At 41.9% G+C, this 15,187-nt stretch overlaps 1 protein-coding gene across 5 annotated transcripts in view; it reads right to left on the reverse strand.

Moving 5' to 3' along the window:
- Positions 1-15,187, reverse strand: part of Rhobtb3 (Rho related BTB domain containing 3) — a 70,470-nt gene that overhangs the window by 45,919 nt on the left and 9,364 nt on the right. For 4 of the 5 annotated variants that reach the window (XM_021255789.2, XM_087180948.1, XM_004841702.4 and 1 more), the window contains exons 4-5: positions 4,635-4,789; positions 2,548-2,659 (exon numbers count right to left, since the gene is read on the reverse strand). In XM_021255789.2, coding sequence (XP_021111448.2) covers positions 2,548-2,659; positions 4,635-4,789 — 267 coding nt within the window. The remainder of the gene's footprint in view (positions 1-2,547; positions 2,660-4,634; positions 4,790-15,187) is intronic. The other variant, XM_021255787.2, reaches the window with a different exon arrangement.

Consider the following 15,187-nt stretch of genomic DNA (forward strand, 5'->3'; position numbering starts at 1 on the left):
TTGAACCATAAGAAAGGGCAAGTAGGTGACCATTTTTCACCTACAGACAACAATTTTGGTTGGTTCTTAGCCCACAGATGCAAACTAATTTTTCAGGGATTGTACAACACAGATACACACACAAATACTTATATTTTATAGCGCAAATGAAAAAACTACTAATGATATAAAGAGCAATAAAATAAGATAACATTTCTCATTATCTGTGTGCTGCAAAATAAAATTCTGCCCCAAATGCTGAACTTTAATATTTTGTAGTCATCTCTGTTTACTTCTACCAGATAAAACGTGCACACAAAGGACTGAGTAAGCAGAGAACCCAGATTCACGCTGGAAGTCCCTTCCCTGCCGGATTGGAAGAGAAGGTCAAAGGCCCGAGCTGCTCAAATCCTGCAGCTTCTCCTCGGCAGCCCTCAAGTCTTGGACTCCAACGGTTTGAAAGCTCTGTGCCCCTTTTATTTGGATCGCAGTCTTCTTCCTAGAAAAACACTGCTTCCCATAGTAGCTTTTCCTCCTCAGCACACCTGAGCAAGGTGCTGCCTAAGCTCCCTCGTTTCCTGAAGAGGACGTAACCTCCCATCCCTGGTGTGATCAGCAACACTACGAGACTCCTCCCATCAGTGTGGTCTGCACTCTCCGGGCCCGCACCACAGACCCCAACATAACTTGTGCCACCTCACTTTTCCCTGAGGCTGAGCGGAGGGAAGTGAAGGGCCACTGAAGCAATTGCCTAAATCACTGCAATTCCAAGTTCTCTAGCAAAGCTGAAAATCCTTTATTCTAAAGCAAAGCCCGGGCTATAAACAGACAATCAAGGGCTCTGGGCTCCTTGCGCTGCACCCCATCCATCCTCTCCTCTGCTGCCCTCGGGACCTTCAAAGAGCCTCGAATGAAAAGAAACATCTGAGAGCCACACGGCCCGGAGCCCAGGAGGTGTCATTACAACCAGTCAGCCACAGAGCTCTACCCAGACCGCATCACCCTGGGCCCTGGGTCATGCTTAGAGCTATGCCCATGGCTCTCCTCACTAAAGGAGCCCTGTGAGCCAGGCGTGGTGGCACATACATGTAATGCCAGCACTCTGGGAGGCCCAGGCAGGAGGATCCCAAGTTGAAGCTTAGCCTGGGCAATTCAGGGACTTAGCAAGACTGTCTCGAAATAAAAATAAAAAAGGGCTGGGGGTGTAGCTCAGTGTGAAGGCCCTAGGTTTGGTTTGTAGTACTGCCAAGCCGGGCACGCTGCCATACACCTGTACCTCCAGCACGGAAGAGAGGTTAAGGGAGGAAGATCACAAGTCTGAGTCCCATCTGGATAACGTAGTAAGAACTTGTGTCCAAATAAATAATCGTAAAGGGCTGAGTATATCTCCAGTACAAGAAGAAGAAGAAAGGAGAAAGAGAAGGAAGAAAAGGAGGGAGGAGAAGGAAGGGAAGGAGGAGAAGGAGAGACATTACTCAAGGAGGAGGAGAAGGAATAGGGAGGGGAGGAAGAAAAAGGAACCGGCCCTGTGAACATGGAGACAGCACTTGCTGCAGGGACACCTGGGGACCCGGCCACACTGCACCGAGAGCCCGGCAGGGACCCAGGGCAGCTTCCCCAGGTGCCAAAGGACACAGGCCACTTTACTTTCCCTGAGGAGCTGGTGTGCTTTCTCCCCCGATCAGCAAGAACTAGCTAGCTACATTACTTATTCGGGAACTTCTCTCCCATCTCCCAACCCAGAACTTATTTCCACCCCAGTGTTCGCTAAAATAGTCCTTGGCTCCCCTTGCATTTTGCAAACTATAAAGTTCAAACCCTATATAGTTGATGTTTTTTTTAAATCTGGAAATGACCTCCCACTCTAATTTATATTTTCCTGGTTTTTTATTTATATTCATGCATTCAACAAATACTTATCACATCCCTACTTTTTAAATATTTCCTTTTAATTGACATGTAAGAATCCTATGTATTTATGGGGTACAGTGTGACTATCCAATACATGTATCCAATGTGTAATAAACCAGGAGCTAGCATTTTTCATCTCCTAATTTCATTTTTGGTGCCTTCAAACTACTCTTCCAGTTCTTCATAGAACACATAATATGGGCTGGGGATTTAGCTCAGTGGTTCCGCCGCCTGCTTCGCAAGCACAAGATCCCAAGTTTGATCCTCAGTACCAAAAAACCCCCCAAAACCACATAATATGTTGTTGTAAATTATCGTCATCACACTGTACTATCAAGTGATTGCTTTTTCTTTTCTTTTTGTGATACTGGGGCTTGAACCCAGGGCCTCCCACATGCAAGGCAAGTGCTCTACACCCACCAGCACTTTTTAAATTTGTATTTTAAGACAGGGTCTCACTAAGTTGCTCAGGCTTGCCTCATGCCTCAACCTCCTGAGTTCCAATGCCTAACTTGGAGGCGGTGGCGGGGGGCGGGGGGGGCCTCACTGAGTAAGAATGTTGAGTGAATGGGCTCTGGGGATGCTTAAATCTGACAATGCTGTTCTAAGACCTGTGAGGAGTGAATTATAATAAACACCTACCAAAAATCTACACACCTGGTTGTTCAAGCTGCGGTGGTCTAATTCCATGAAATGAGGTGCACATTTTCCTTTTCTTCATTTTTTCACTTGTCTTCTGATTTAAGGCTTGAATCATAAAGTATTCCAACTAAAACATGAATCAAATCTGAATTAGAGTTCTAACAAACTTATATCTCTGATATGATTGCTTGTACCTCAAATCATCTTTGCCAATTGATTTTTTTTTTTTTATGTAGTGTGGGGGACTGAATCCAGGGCCTTTGCACTGAGGTAAATTCCAGCCCTTTTTTAATTTTTTAATTTTGAGACAAGGTCTTGCTAAGTTGCACAGACTGGGCTTGAACAGGTGATCCTCCTGCTTCAGCTTCACAGAGCATTGGGGCTAAAGGTACGCACCACCACACCCAGCTCTCCAATTATTTTTAACGTCAGCACCACACATTAAGAAACACTCGTAAATAATTTTTTCTAATCTTAAAAATGTATCTAAGGGAACAGGTTGTACCTTCTCTAAACACAATAAACCTACCTACTCAAGAAGGAATCATTTTCTTGAATAATCAAAAAGCCATACACTACAACTGTGTAGCTATCAATAATTTTCTCAGTGGGCAACCAATGCAGTTAATGCTAGTGAAATTCAAGGCAGAAACGGACCTGGCTTTATGTCTATGGATGTTCCTAAAAGCTAGTAAACTCACTTTCTTCTCTTGAACAAATGTCTTTGAAACCTGTCCCTTACAAATCAATAATCTTGTCCACATGCTCCAGGCCTGTGACCCCTGCAAGGCCCGTGGTAAAAACACAAATGGATGTCCACCCACATAACTAGATATTTAAATGTTGTAAATTAAGAAAGAAAACTGGTGTGTAAAAGATATTCTATACTCTTATTTTAGCAGATATATCAACATAAAGGCCTGGACAATCAGATTAAATTCTCAGACCCCCGGGAGGGTCCTGCAGCACAAGAAAGGAAGCCCTTACTACCTCTCCTCTTGGCCCTGCCCCGCCCCGTTCCCCTGGGATCTCTGTGTCCTCCAAGTAGCTCTGCACTCTCCAGCCTCTGGGCCAGAGAATTCTGGGCTCTGGGGTTTGGGAACAGAGTCACTGCACTGTCCAACAGAGCTTTGTGTGATGATGGAAATGTTGCACAACAGCTGCACTACCCAGTAAAACAATTACCACCTACACATGGCTACAGAGCACCAGAAATGTGACGAGAATGACTGAGGGACTGAATTTTATTATTTTAAATTTTATGTCAATGAATTTAAGAGTAAATAGCTACATGTAGTGGCTACCATCATGGCTGGTGCAAGTCTCAAAGGAAGCCATATCAGCTCAGGGTGGGCACATCTCCTTGGCTCCACCAATGTGTGCCCTATGGGAAGGGATTCGAGGGGATAAAGGCCAGATGGGGCTCCCTGAGGCTCCCAGAGAGGCGCCCCTACTGCCCAGGTCTGAAGGGGGTACTGCACAGCTCTGTAACTGAGCAAGCCAACCCTCACTCCCTCATCCAACACGAAGCTCTTCCTATGAGTGGTTCCTCTGAGTATGTTTGAACCACAAGATTGGGATGTGAAATCTTGTCAAAGCATGGACAGAAGAAAAAGCATTACTTTCAAATAGTAGATGGAAATGAAAGAGAAATGTTAGGGCCCACAGATTCAGGTTGCCAAGTTCACTGAGCTGTATGAATATTACTGCCCTGTGACGTCATAAGTTTGTGTAAGAAAACATGCACAATGTGGACCAGTGAAGTGCCACCCAGACATTCCAAAATATCAAAATATTCTAAAATACAAGACAATAGAAAATATTTCTATTTGGAGAGAAGATGTACAATTTTACCCTGTTAAAGTCTTTGCTACTTACTCTCATCTTATTTCCCTAGGTCAGCGATGGCGAACCTTTTATAGAGCTTTCAATGAGAACAAACAGCCCACCAAGGCACACATGCCGTAGGTTCGCCACCACTGCTCTAGGTTGAGACTAATCATGCTTTTAAAACTAAAGTTCTAACTGATGTTCTAGAAAACTAAAGCGATAAAGAGCCAGCCTCGCCAATGACTTTATATGCAACAGAAATCTCCACTCACCACGCCTCCAAAATATTTTCCTATATAGAAGTCATCCAGGCTGTGTAGTTCAAGATAGGTCGCCCCTAGTTCCTTCGCCAGCTGGATTCCTTCTGTTGTACTGACACAGCTCCCCCGGTCAGAGGTGCACAGTGGACAGGTACAAGGTAATTCTTCTGAGAAAATGAATTTGAAAAGAGCCTTGAAATTGAACAAGAAACGCATATGCATAGAAAACAGGATCACTGAACAGCAAATTAAGGGATCAAACTAGAACCACTGTGTGACCAGAGTGTCAATGATAATAGAAAGGTCCCTAAGTAAATAACCATTCATTGCAAGGAAAATAAATACGCGTTCATTGCAAGGAAAATAAAGAGCATTTTAGAAAATAGAAGAATTTAACCCAGGTATGGTGATGCACGCCTGTAATCCCAGCACTCGGGAGGCTGAGGCAGGAGGATGGCTGAGAGTTTGAGGCCAGCCTGGGCTACACAGGGAGCTCAAGACCAGCCTGAAGTACATAGCAAAATGCTGTCCCAGAAAGAGAGAGAGAGAGAGAGAGAGAGAGAGAGAGAGAGAGAGCACGTGAGAGAGAGCACAGAGTTTAATAATAGGTGAATGGATATTACCAAACTGGTATAGCAATTAGACTAACTGCCAGTAATGTTAGACCTGATGCTTTTTATACAACCTTGAAACCCTGAACATCATTTCTCAACGGTTGGAAAAGAATTTAAATTTAGTAATTTTATGGCCCATTGAAAAATAGTGGGCTGGGTTTTTTGGTAATAAACTTCTTGTATTCACCAAGTTTGAATCAATCTTATACTCTTGTTTTTGCTTCTCCCTGATACCAGGCTCGAACACAGGACCTTGAGCTTCCCAGGCAGGCATGGTACCACTGAGCTACATCCCTGGCCTATACTCTTTTGTTAACAGAACCTTCAGTTGGACCTGATTTTCAAGGTTGCAAACTGCCATTCTCTTTGTAAATTTCATATTAAGTACATTTTTATTAATTTGAACACTCTAACCATCTGACTCTGAAGCATTCAACTTCATAGACAAAATTCAATCACTTTTTATCTTAAGATTACAACATTAAAACCTGAAGGAAAAAGAAGTATTTACTCAAAAAATAAATTGTCCACAGATTTGTGGTTGCACCATATACAGATTTACAGCTGGGAACATGCAAACAAGCCTATCTCTAAGAACAGTCCTTACTAAGGCTAACAATATATATTCAACTCCATATTCATCAGCTCACTTTGGTTTTTTTTTCATGACCACATCAGATGTGTCACTGTTCAAAAGGCAGCCAAGTCAAAGGACAGGAAAGTCATTTCTAGACACGTTCTCGGCTGCAGGCTGGCTTCCTGGAATTGCGCCCTGAGACAAGGAATGGTGTGCACAACGGCTGAGCTGGCTGAGCTGGGAACAACTCTTCTCAGGCCTGAGGGACGTTGGTCTGGGTAGAGGGAAACCTAAACTGCAATGCAGTTGTACCACAGCCATGGCGGACCCTGCAGGGTGCCGGAACTCAGCTGGCCAGCTGAGAATCAGTTGCTCCTCTTCTGGCGAAAGGCAGCTGGGCCTTTGCACACTATTCCTAAACTGACTAGAAATTAGCTGAGGGCTGCATCAGGAAGGAGCATAACCTTGGGCAAGGCAGCTCCATCAGCAGAGAATAATGCCTGGAAAGGGACCCAGCTGTGTGCCATCAGCCAACCAGCTTGGACTGAGGGAGGGAGTACGGTGTCCCTGAGAGGACATTTGGAGCAACTCCTCGCAGATGCACAACCAACTTCCTGACCACTGGCCACATACAGATGGAATACATACAAGGGATGACCAATATATATGGTAAGTGTTCAAACTTTTTAAATTTACTATAGTAAAAGACATGTGACATTACTATTAATCCCCCTCAAATCCTCCCCCTCACTTCAAACACACTTATCCCTTCTTCTTGCCACTTTCGGAAGCAGTTCTGGAAGTTCTTTGTCATGAATTTTTATAAGATGTGATAAAAAATTTGGTGAATGCTGCTGCCGAGCGCCACCCAACAGAAGGGAGGGCTCACAGAAACATTACGTATGTTCTCTTCCACTTTATTCCCCAGATATGGCACTATGTGACTTCTGGCTCTTCCCCAAAGTCAAAATGACCATGAACAGTAAACATTTTCAATCAACTGAGAAAACTCAGGGGCAGCCATGACAGCACAACTAGAAATAATCACAGAAGAGGACTGCCACTTCAAAAAGTGGCAAGAACGATGTGATAAGTGGATTGAAGCAAAGGAGAGTATTATGAGGGAAATTAATGGCAATGTGTCTTTTATTATAAAAATTTTTTTAATTTAACATGCATGGGATTTTTTTATCACAGCATGTACATCTACAGATGAGGTGTATACATACTAAGGATATTTAGTGTACTATATGCTATGTATATTGGTGAAGCAGGTGTACACATGCACCTACACAGCGACACATGCAATTTAGATAATTTTACCATCACTGAAAGTATTTTCGAACTCAAAACCCATGTTATGTACAGCCTCACTTTAGAGAGAACTGTGCCTCTGGGAGGTTATGCGACTTGTCCAAGTCTCCTGGTGAGTTAGAGATAGAGAAATGATTAATTGTTACTTGCTCCACCTGATAAAGTGACATTGGAAGATAGGATAAATGAGGCATGGAGGTCCACGCCCTCAATCCCAGGGACTTGAGAGACCGAGGCAGGAGAATTCCAAGTTCTAGGCCAGTCTGGACAACTTAGCAAGGCCCAGTCTCAAAAACTTTTTTTAAAAAAGGGGCAGGGTTTGCTGAAGATGTAGCTCAGTGTTCTCTGGGTTCAAGCCCCAGTACTGGAAGAGAAAAAAAGATAGGGTAAAATTTAGTCTGAGTAAAGAATTATCGGTTCCAAAGATACAGTGATGTTAAACATTAAGTGCAGGTTCTTTAATTATCCACACATTGTAATCTGAGTTTTTGCTTTTATTTTTCCCAAATCATTTTATGTTTGGACCAAGGTTTTCATGAAGAATTCAGTCTGTCTTAACAAATAACACATTGGCATTTTGCATTTGTACAAAGCCTTCATAAACGATGCCTTTGCCTTCCTGAAGACAGAGAGAGGCCTTCTCTTGTCTACAAAAGTCTCTTTATGTTTGTGGAATCTGGTGGGCCGGCAGATCATCCTGTTAAACTTTATTTCTGGATGAAAATCAAATGAAAAATGAAGTGAACACAATATAAAATAATGGCACAAACAATCTTAAATGAAGGGGAAAATACAACTAATTTTAGGTTTAAGTGGGTCTCCATTGTGCGTAGTGTGATAGTGTGAACAGCTTCCTGTACACAGTCCTCCTTATGCCCAATCCTTCTATCTCCTCTATGTCACTGAGATATTCTTCTGGTTCACTCACCAAAAAGGAAAATGCCTAATCACCATATAAGGTTACCTAGTTACCACTTGCCTACCAACCTTTTTAATCTGTATTTTTAAAAATTAGATCATCTTTGGTAATGCTGGGGATTAAAACCCAGGGCCTCACACATGTTAAGCAAGCACTCAACCAGTAAACTATACCTGCAGCCCTAAAATATTATTTTTAAAAACCTTCATAGGCTTTTGTGCCTAGTTATTAGTTATTTTGTGATTCTCTTCTAAACCACTCCTATATTTTTTCATATCAATCAGCTATTAATCTAAAATTCTAAATGAAAGGCTGACAAGTTATTACAGCAGGAGAACCAACAAAACACTCTAGATTAAATAAGTTATATTACGCATTTTATGAAGAACAATCAGAAGATCCAAAATAATTTCAAATTTTGATATCTTATGGTCACTGTAGCTCTGGAAATCAGAGTGTTACACTTCTAGGGAATCTTATACTCTTTTTGTTTCATGTTGTCTTTTTTTATCTTTTTATTCCTCCAAGACAGGGCCTCATTATGTAGTTCAGGCTCGTCTTGATCACATTTGGTAGCCCAGGCTGGCCTCAAATTTGCAGCAATCCTCCTGCTTCAGCCTCCCAAGTGCTGGGATCACAGGTGTGCACCACCATGCCTGACATCATGTTATCTTTCAAGATGTACCATAATAAAGTATCTTCTTTTTCTTTAATGCAAAAACAATAGAACTATAACATTCAAATGAATGCTATTGTGTTTAAAGTAGTGTGGCTTCAGGAACCTGTAGGATGATTCTTAAAATGTTCCACTGTTTGAAATTTTTAGAAATTCCTTTCAAAAATTCTAACCTGGTAATGTACCAGGCTTTATCAGAACTACAAACATAACTGAAAGACTGAATGCCCATCTTCACCCAGGCATGGTAGCGCACACCTATAATCCCAGCACTCAGGAGACTGAGGCAGGAGGATCACCTTGAGTTTGAGGCCAGCTAGGGCTACACAGTGAGTTTAAGGGCAGCCTGAACTGCGTAATGAGCCTCTATCTCAAAAAATTAAATTAAATTAAAATTAAAATTAAAGAAGAGAAAAGAGGCTATGAATACCTTCTAGGCACATTCTGGGGGAAAAAAATCTTTTAAAGAGATATTTAATATTAGTAAAAGCCAAAAAATGTATTCAGAGCCAAGTAGAATGAAGATATCCACACAGTCAAACTTGTCAAAAAATATGTAACAAAGGAGATGAGACTGACTGTATTTGCTGACCAAGTTCTAAAAAGAGTTCCAAGAGAATCACCAGAAGTGCACCTAGCACGGTTTCATGTATCACCAGGTTTAGGAGTGAGGCTGACAATAAATATTCTTGAGCTGAACAGCAGGTTTCACTCTGTAATTATTTTGTAATCATATCTTATGCAGTAAATTAATTTTATCTTGGCAGTAAAATTGATTTTTTTCACTTAGATTATTCATAAACCATTCATTCATTTATTAAACAGAAGTTTACTGAACATCTACCATGCATTGAGCACTAGAGACATATAGATAGAAATATAAAAGAAACTCATAGTCAATTAAGCCAAGATAATCATGATTTCACATAATATAATAACTGCTAAAATAAAGGTGCACAACGTTAATGTGTATTAGTCAAGTTTCTCATTGCTGGGACATAATATACAATACCCACTATGTAAAGAAGGAAAGGTTTAATTTATCTCATGGTTTCAGGGGACTCAGTCCATGGTTGGCGGCCCAAGGCAGAAACATCACGGTGGAAGGTCATGGCAGAGTAAAGTTGCTTAGTTCAAGGTGGCTGGGAAGCACAGGAGGGGAGCAATACCAAAGAGGAAGGAGCCGGTGATCATATACAGTACCCAAGGCCACACCTCCATGACCCACCCAGACACACCAACAAGTGTACTTTACTAATCCCTGAGCATTTTCTTAAGAAACCAAGTTGACACAAAGTTAACCACCACATCCCACTCCTTGTTAACTTGATCCCCAAACACATTTCCTTAAACCTTTACTTAATCTTCAAATAAGGACAACAGCAAGTTCATAACTTCTCCTAACATAATACAACAATCCTGCATACAACAAAAATGCAATAATCCCTCCCCAAAATTTCAACAGCCCCAACCTTACTAAAAAGTATAAATCAAAGTCTCCTCTGGGACTCAAGGCAAACTCATAGCTGTGAACCCCTATAAAAATCAAAACCAAGTTACATAATCCCCAAATACAATGGTACAGGGTAAATATTCCCATTTCAAAAGACAGGAATAAAGAGACAGAATAGGACCAAAGCAAGACAGAAAGCCAGGCAGACAAACATTCCTTCCTATAGCTCCGTGTCCAGCATCCAGAGCACATGGCAATGAGATTTGAGTCCCACAGGGTGTGGGAAGCCCTTACCTCTGCGAACTTGCTAGTCGCAGCCCTCACAGCTCCGTCTTGAGCTGGCTCCACCCTCAGGCTGCAGTTTTCCTCAGTAAATGATCCCTGTTCCTGGTATCTGACAGCCTGCGGTCTCCACTGAACCTTCAGCTTCATTCTCACACCCTCACGTACTGCTCCTTGCCGGGGCTCCAGCTGTTGCTCTGAAATGTGGATGGAAGCCTCCCTGGCACAGCAAAACTGCATCATGTGGACAACACGAGGTCTGTTGCCAGCTTGAGCAGTAGCTGGGCCCCCTACCCCAGGGCTGCAGCAGCCTCTGAGTGCCTTGATGGCTGAGTACAATGAAAAGAATCCTAGGGAACCAATCCCAAAGGAGGCCCTTCTCAATCAGGGGGCCCAGAGGCTCTCGTATCAAATGCAAGGTTTATACTTTTGCACCCCTGAACAGGTAATGTGTGGGGTCTCAGTGATTTCGGAAATGCCCTCAAGGTGTCTTTCTTCTTATATAGTATGTAGAGAGATCTCTATATACTTTTTTTTGGGGGGGGTGTCAGAGGATCGAACTCGGGTCCTTGCGCTTGCGCAGCAGGCGGTGAAACCACTGAGCTAAATCCCTGGCCCTAAGGTGTCTTTCTTCTTATACAAAGTACTTGGTTTCTTTTAAATGGCACTTATCTCTTCAGTGGCCACACCTCCTTTGGCTTCAACTTTACACATTTTTTGTTTGGGGCCAAAATAAAATTTTTTTTAATATTTGCATCCTGTTTTTTGTGTAATGATTTAAAGCATGACTATGAATTTGCTAAGCAGATATAAGGGATGGGTAGAGGACACTGTAGTTATAGGACATAGCATATGTAAGAGCCAAATATGAAAGTAAAGTAAACACTTTAATTTCCAGTCAAGATGGTAACCCAAGAGGTTGGTGTGGTGATGCACACCTGTAATATCAGCAACTAGGTGACAGTAAGATACTGTCTCAAAAGAAGAAAGAGGAAAGAAAGAAAGAAAAAAAGAAAGGAAGGAAGGAAGGAAGGAAGGAAGGGAAAAGCAAAGCTGTGAATGGAGCTCAATGCAAAAACCCTGGATTCAATACAGTACCCCACCCGTTCAAAACAGAACAAAACAAAAACTAGACAGCAAGCTAAGGCCACTCCATGATCTCCTCTCCATGCCAAACCATAGGACCAATTAAATACTGTGGCTGAGGAGAGGAAAGAAGGAAGACAGGGATGGAGGGAGGTAAAGAAGAAAGGAGGACTGAATCTAAAGCAACACTAAAAAATCATAGGGGAGGTGCCACCTTCCCAGAAAGTAGCAGAGCCTGACAGAATGACAGCACAGGACAAGCGCAGAGTGTAAAACCCAGAACACTCGTGGGGCCTCACACATGGCAGCAACTAAAGAACATCCACTGCTCAACAAAGAGGGAGCAAGAAGTAGGAGGAGGAGGAGGATGGGCTGGGGATTTAGCTCAGTGGTTTTGCCACCTGCTGTGCAAGCACAAGGACCCAAGTTCGATCCTCAGTACCAAAAAAAAGAAGTAGGAGGGAGGCCCAAAAGCAGCTAACTGGTGATTAGCTGGGATACAAGGTGGAGGCAGTGAGGCCTCTTGATCCTGTGTGTAGTCCCACTTCCACCCCAATCCCCAGACAACAGTTGGCAAGATGAAGGCTTTGCTCCCAGAGGGAAAGTAAACTGCTAACGCAGGCAAATTAAGAATCAGTGGAAACATCCACACCATGGAACAAAATCCCATCAATGGAGAGACAGGATGGCCACCCAACCAGACTTAATATTCCAATGAAAAACTGAGTAAGGATTAGTAACTCAAGCGTTTCTTTCCGTAAAGAATTCTCACCGGGGATTTGGCTCAGTGGTTTCGCTGCCTGCTGCGCAAGCGCAAAGACCCAAGTTCGATCCCCGGTACCAAAAAAAAAAGAGAAAAGCCATAAAGAATTTTGCATCCTTCAGTGTTGGCTACATAGTGAGTTCAAAATCAGTGTGAACTGCACAGCAAGACCATGTCTTAAAAAAAACAATAACAACAACAAAAAGAATTGTATCTTTAAGACGGGAACAAGAAATTATGAAAGATCCAATTAGAGTCACTAGATATGAATGACAAACGGTTGAAATAAAAATTTTAATCAAGCAGAAAAACAGAACAGAGCTAGCAGAAATAATGCATGTGCTGGAGGGGAAAAAAAGACCAAGGAGAAATGTAATACAAAGGCTCAGAAACATGAAAGCAACAAGGTAAGAGAATCAGAGGACAGACAGAAGTATCAACCCCCGCCTAATGAGGATAAAACACAGTAGAAAAACAGAGAGATGGGAATATGTTTAAAAAAAAAAAAAGTTGTTGTTGTTTTTTTTACAGAAAGTTGAAGCTTTCCCAGAACCTAGAGAAAAGCATTAAGTTCTTCAAGTAGTTTAGTGTGACTGGTAGACACGGGATTGTACCCTACAAGTTTTTAGAAGTAGCTGGAAGTTACACCATGAGGGATCTTGTATTTCACATAAGGATTTTACTGGAGAAAATTCTTAAAGTGAAATCCAAATACTGGATTGGAATAAGAGTGTCAATGGGTGCCCATGACTTAAAAATACACAAGTGGTGATCAAAATATATAGTGAATATATAATTTTTAAAAATTCATTACAAGCCAGGCATGGTGGCACATGCCTGTAATCCCAGCACTCAGGAGGCTGAAGCAGGAGGATTGCTGTGAGTTCGAGGCCAGCCTGGACTATATAGTGAGTTCAAGGCCAGCCTTCACTAGAAAGCAAGACCCTGTCTCAATAAATAAATAAATGAATAAATAAAATTTAAAATTATACTAAAAGACACATTATCACTCCCTCTCACAGTTCTAACACACTTATTCCACCATACTTGCCACTTTCTGAAGCAGTTCTGAAAATCCTTTCATGAGTGTCTTTAGTTGCCTTGTCATGGCTGCCCTTTGAGGTCATTTTGACTTTGGGCAAGAGCCAGAAGTTATGTGGTGCCAGACTCAGTAAGTAAGATGGATGAGGACATACTACAATATTTTTGTGCCTTTTCATTGGATGGCACTAGGCAGCAGCATTCACCAAATTTTTATCACACCTTGTAAAGACACTCAAGAAAGAGGACTTCCACAACTGGCACAAAAGTGGCAAGAATGATGGGCTATGTATGTGTGAAAAGAGGGAACCAAGGCCATGTGTTTTTTACTGGGTAGTAAAGTTTTTTTTTTAATTTTGTTTTTTTGGGGGGGCGCGTTGAGACAGGGTCTTGTTATGTAGCTCAGGCTGGCCTTAAACTCCCTATGTAGCCCTTGAACTCGTGCCATTCCTCCTGGCTCAGCTTCCTGAGGGCTGGAATCAGGCTTGCACCACCACACCCAGCTCTTTTTTAAAAAAATTTATTTATTTACTTATTCATTTATTTTTAAATTTTTTGGTACTCAGAACCTTGCACTTGTGAGGCAGGAGCAGCGCCACTGAGCTAAACCCCTGCCCCGCCATTTTGAAATTTAAATATTCACTGTACTCACATATAATCTCCAGCTCTTTCCAAAGAAAGGATCTAGAAGCAATAACACTTAAAAGTAATGAGTACCCTGAAGTACAGATATTGGTTTCTAGGTATTATCACCCATTAAAAGGAACCAGAGTTCTCTAAGAAAGGGCCAGCTGCAGGGCTGGGATGGCAGAGCAAGATGAGCCCTGAAGATCTCATGCAGGAAAATAAGAAGGCTTAAAAACTACCTGGAGCTACCCTGAAAGGCTCCCTCAAGGCCACCTCAAGGCCAACAGAAGTAACATGAGCATCAGGAAGAATAATCAGAAGAACAGATTATAAGATGTTGAGTTGAAAAACAAATTCATGAACCATAGTGATTCTAAAAGAACAGAGTAGGAGTGAAGAGAATAGAAAGTTCTATTTACAGAAGAGAATAACAACAAATAAGGATAGAAATGTAGAAGGAATGATACGAAAATCACTATTTTATCTTGCAAACACATATATCACAACTGAAGAAAATAGGCAAAATAATAGTCCCCATTCTTTAAAAATTATCAATGTCATGAAAGACACCCCCAGTAAAACAAAATGAACCCCCAAAACATATTGGGGAACCATTCTGGACTAATGCACAATAGAGACATAAATAAATCCAATGTATAATTTACTTCCTGGATTGGAAAACTGCAGCCATAAAACACATTATTGAAACAATTGGGAAAATGGATATATGAGTTATATTTTAAATAGTATAATAAATAACAGTATGTTAAATTTGAGTGATGCTTTATTATGGCTAAAAAGATAATGGCCTTTTTCTTAAAAGATGCATGCTGAAGTAATTAGGGGCGAAGAAGTCCCAGAATTTACAACTTCTCTTCACATGGTTCACACACAAAATGTGTGTGTGTGTTTGTCCACACACGTCTGGGTTTGTGGCATCTGGAGGTGTGCATAGCAGCTCCCCTGCTCCACTGCCTGAGCTGCTCACCAGGATCATAAACTCAGCACCAGTCATGAATTCAATATATAGCACTGCCTCGGTTCACAAACTTCATTCGTTTCATGATTCTGGGGAAGATGGTCGCAGTCATGTTTGTTACCCAATGCGGAGTTTGCCAACAGAAGCAAAATACTGCCTAATGGGACTGCGGATTTAGCTCAGTGGTTAGGCCGCCTGCCTCGCAAGTGCAAGGTCCAGAGTTCAATCCCCAGT

This window comes from Heterocephalus glaber, unplaced genomic scaffold, assembly GCF_053883595.1.
Source record: "Heterocephalus glaber isolate CG9 unplaced genomic scaffold, H.glaber_assembly_v1.0 deba00001465, whole genome shotgun sequence".
NCBI lineage: Eukaryota > Metazoa > Chordata > Mammalia > Rodentia > Bathyergidae > Heterocephalus > Heterocephalus glaber.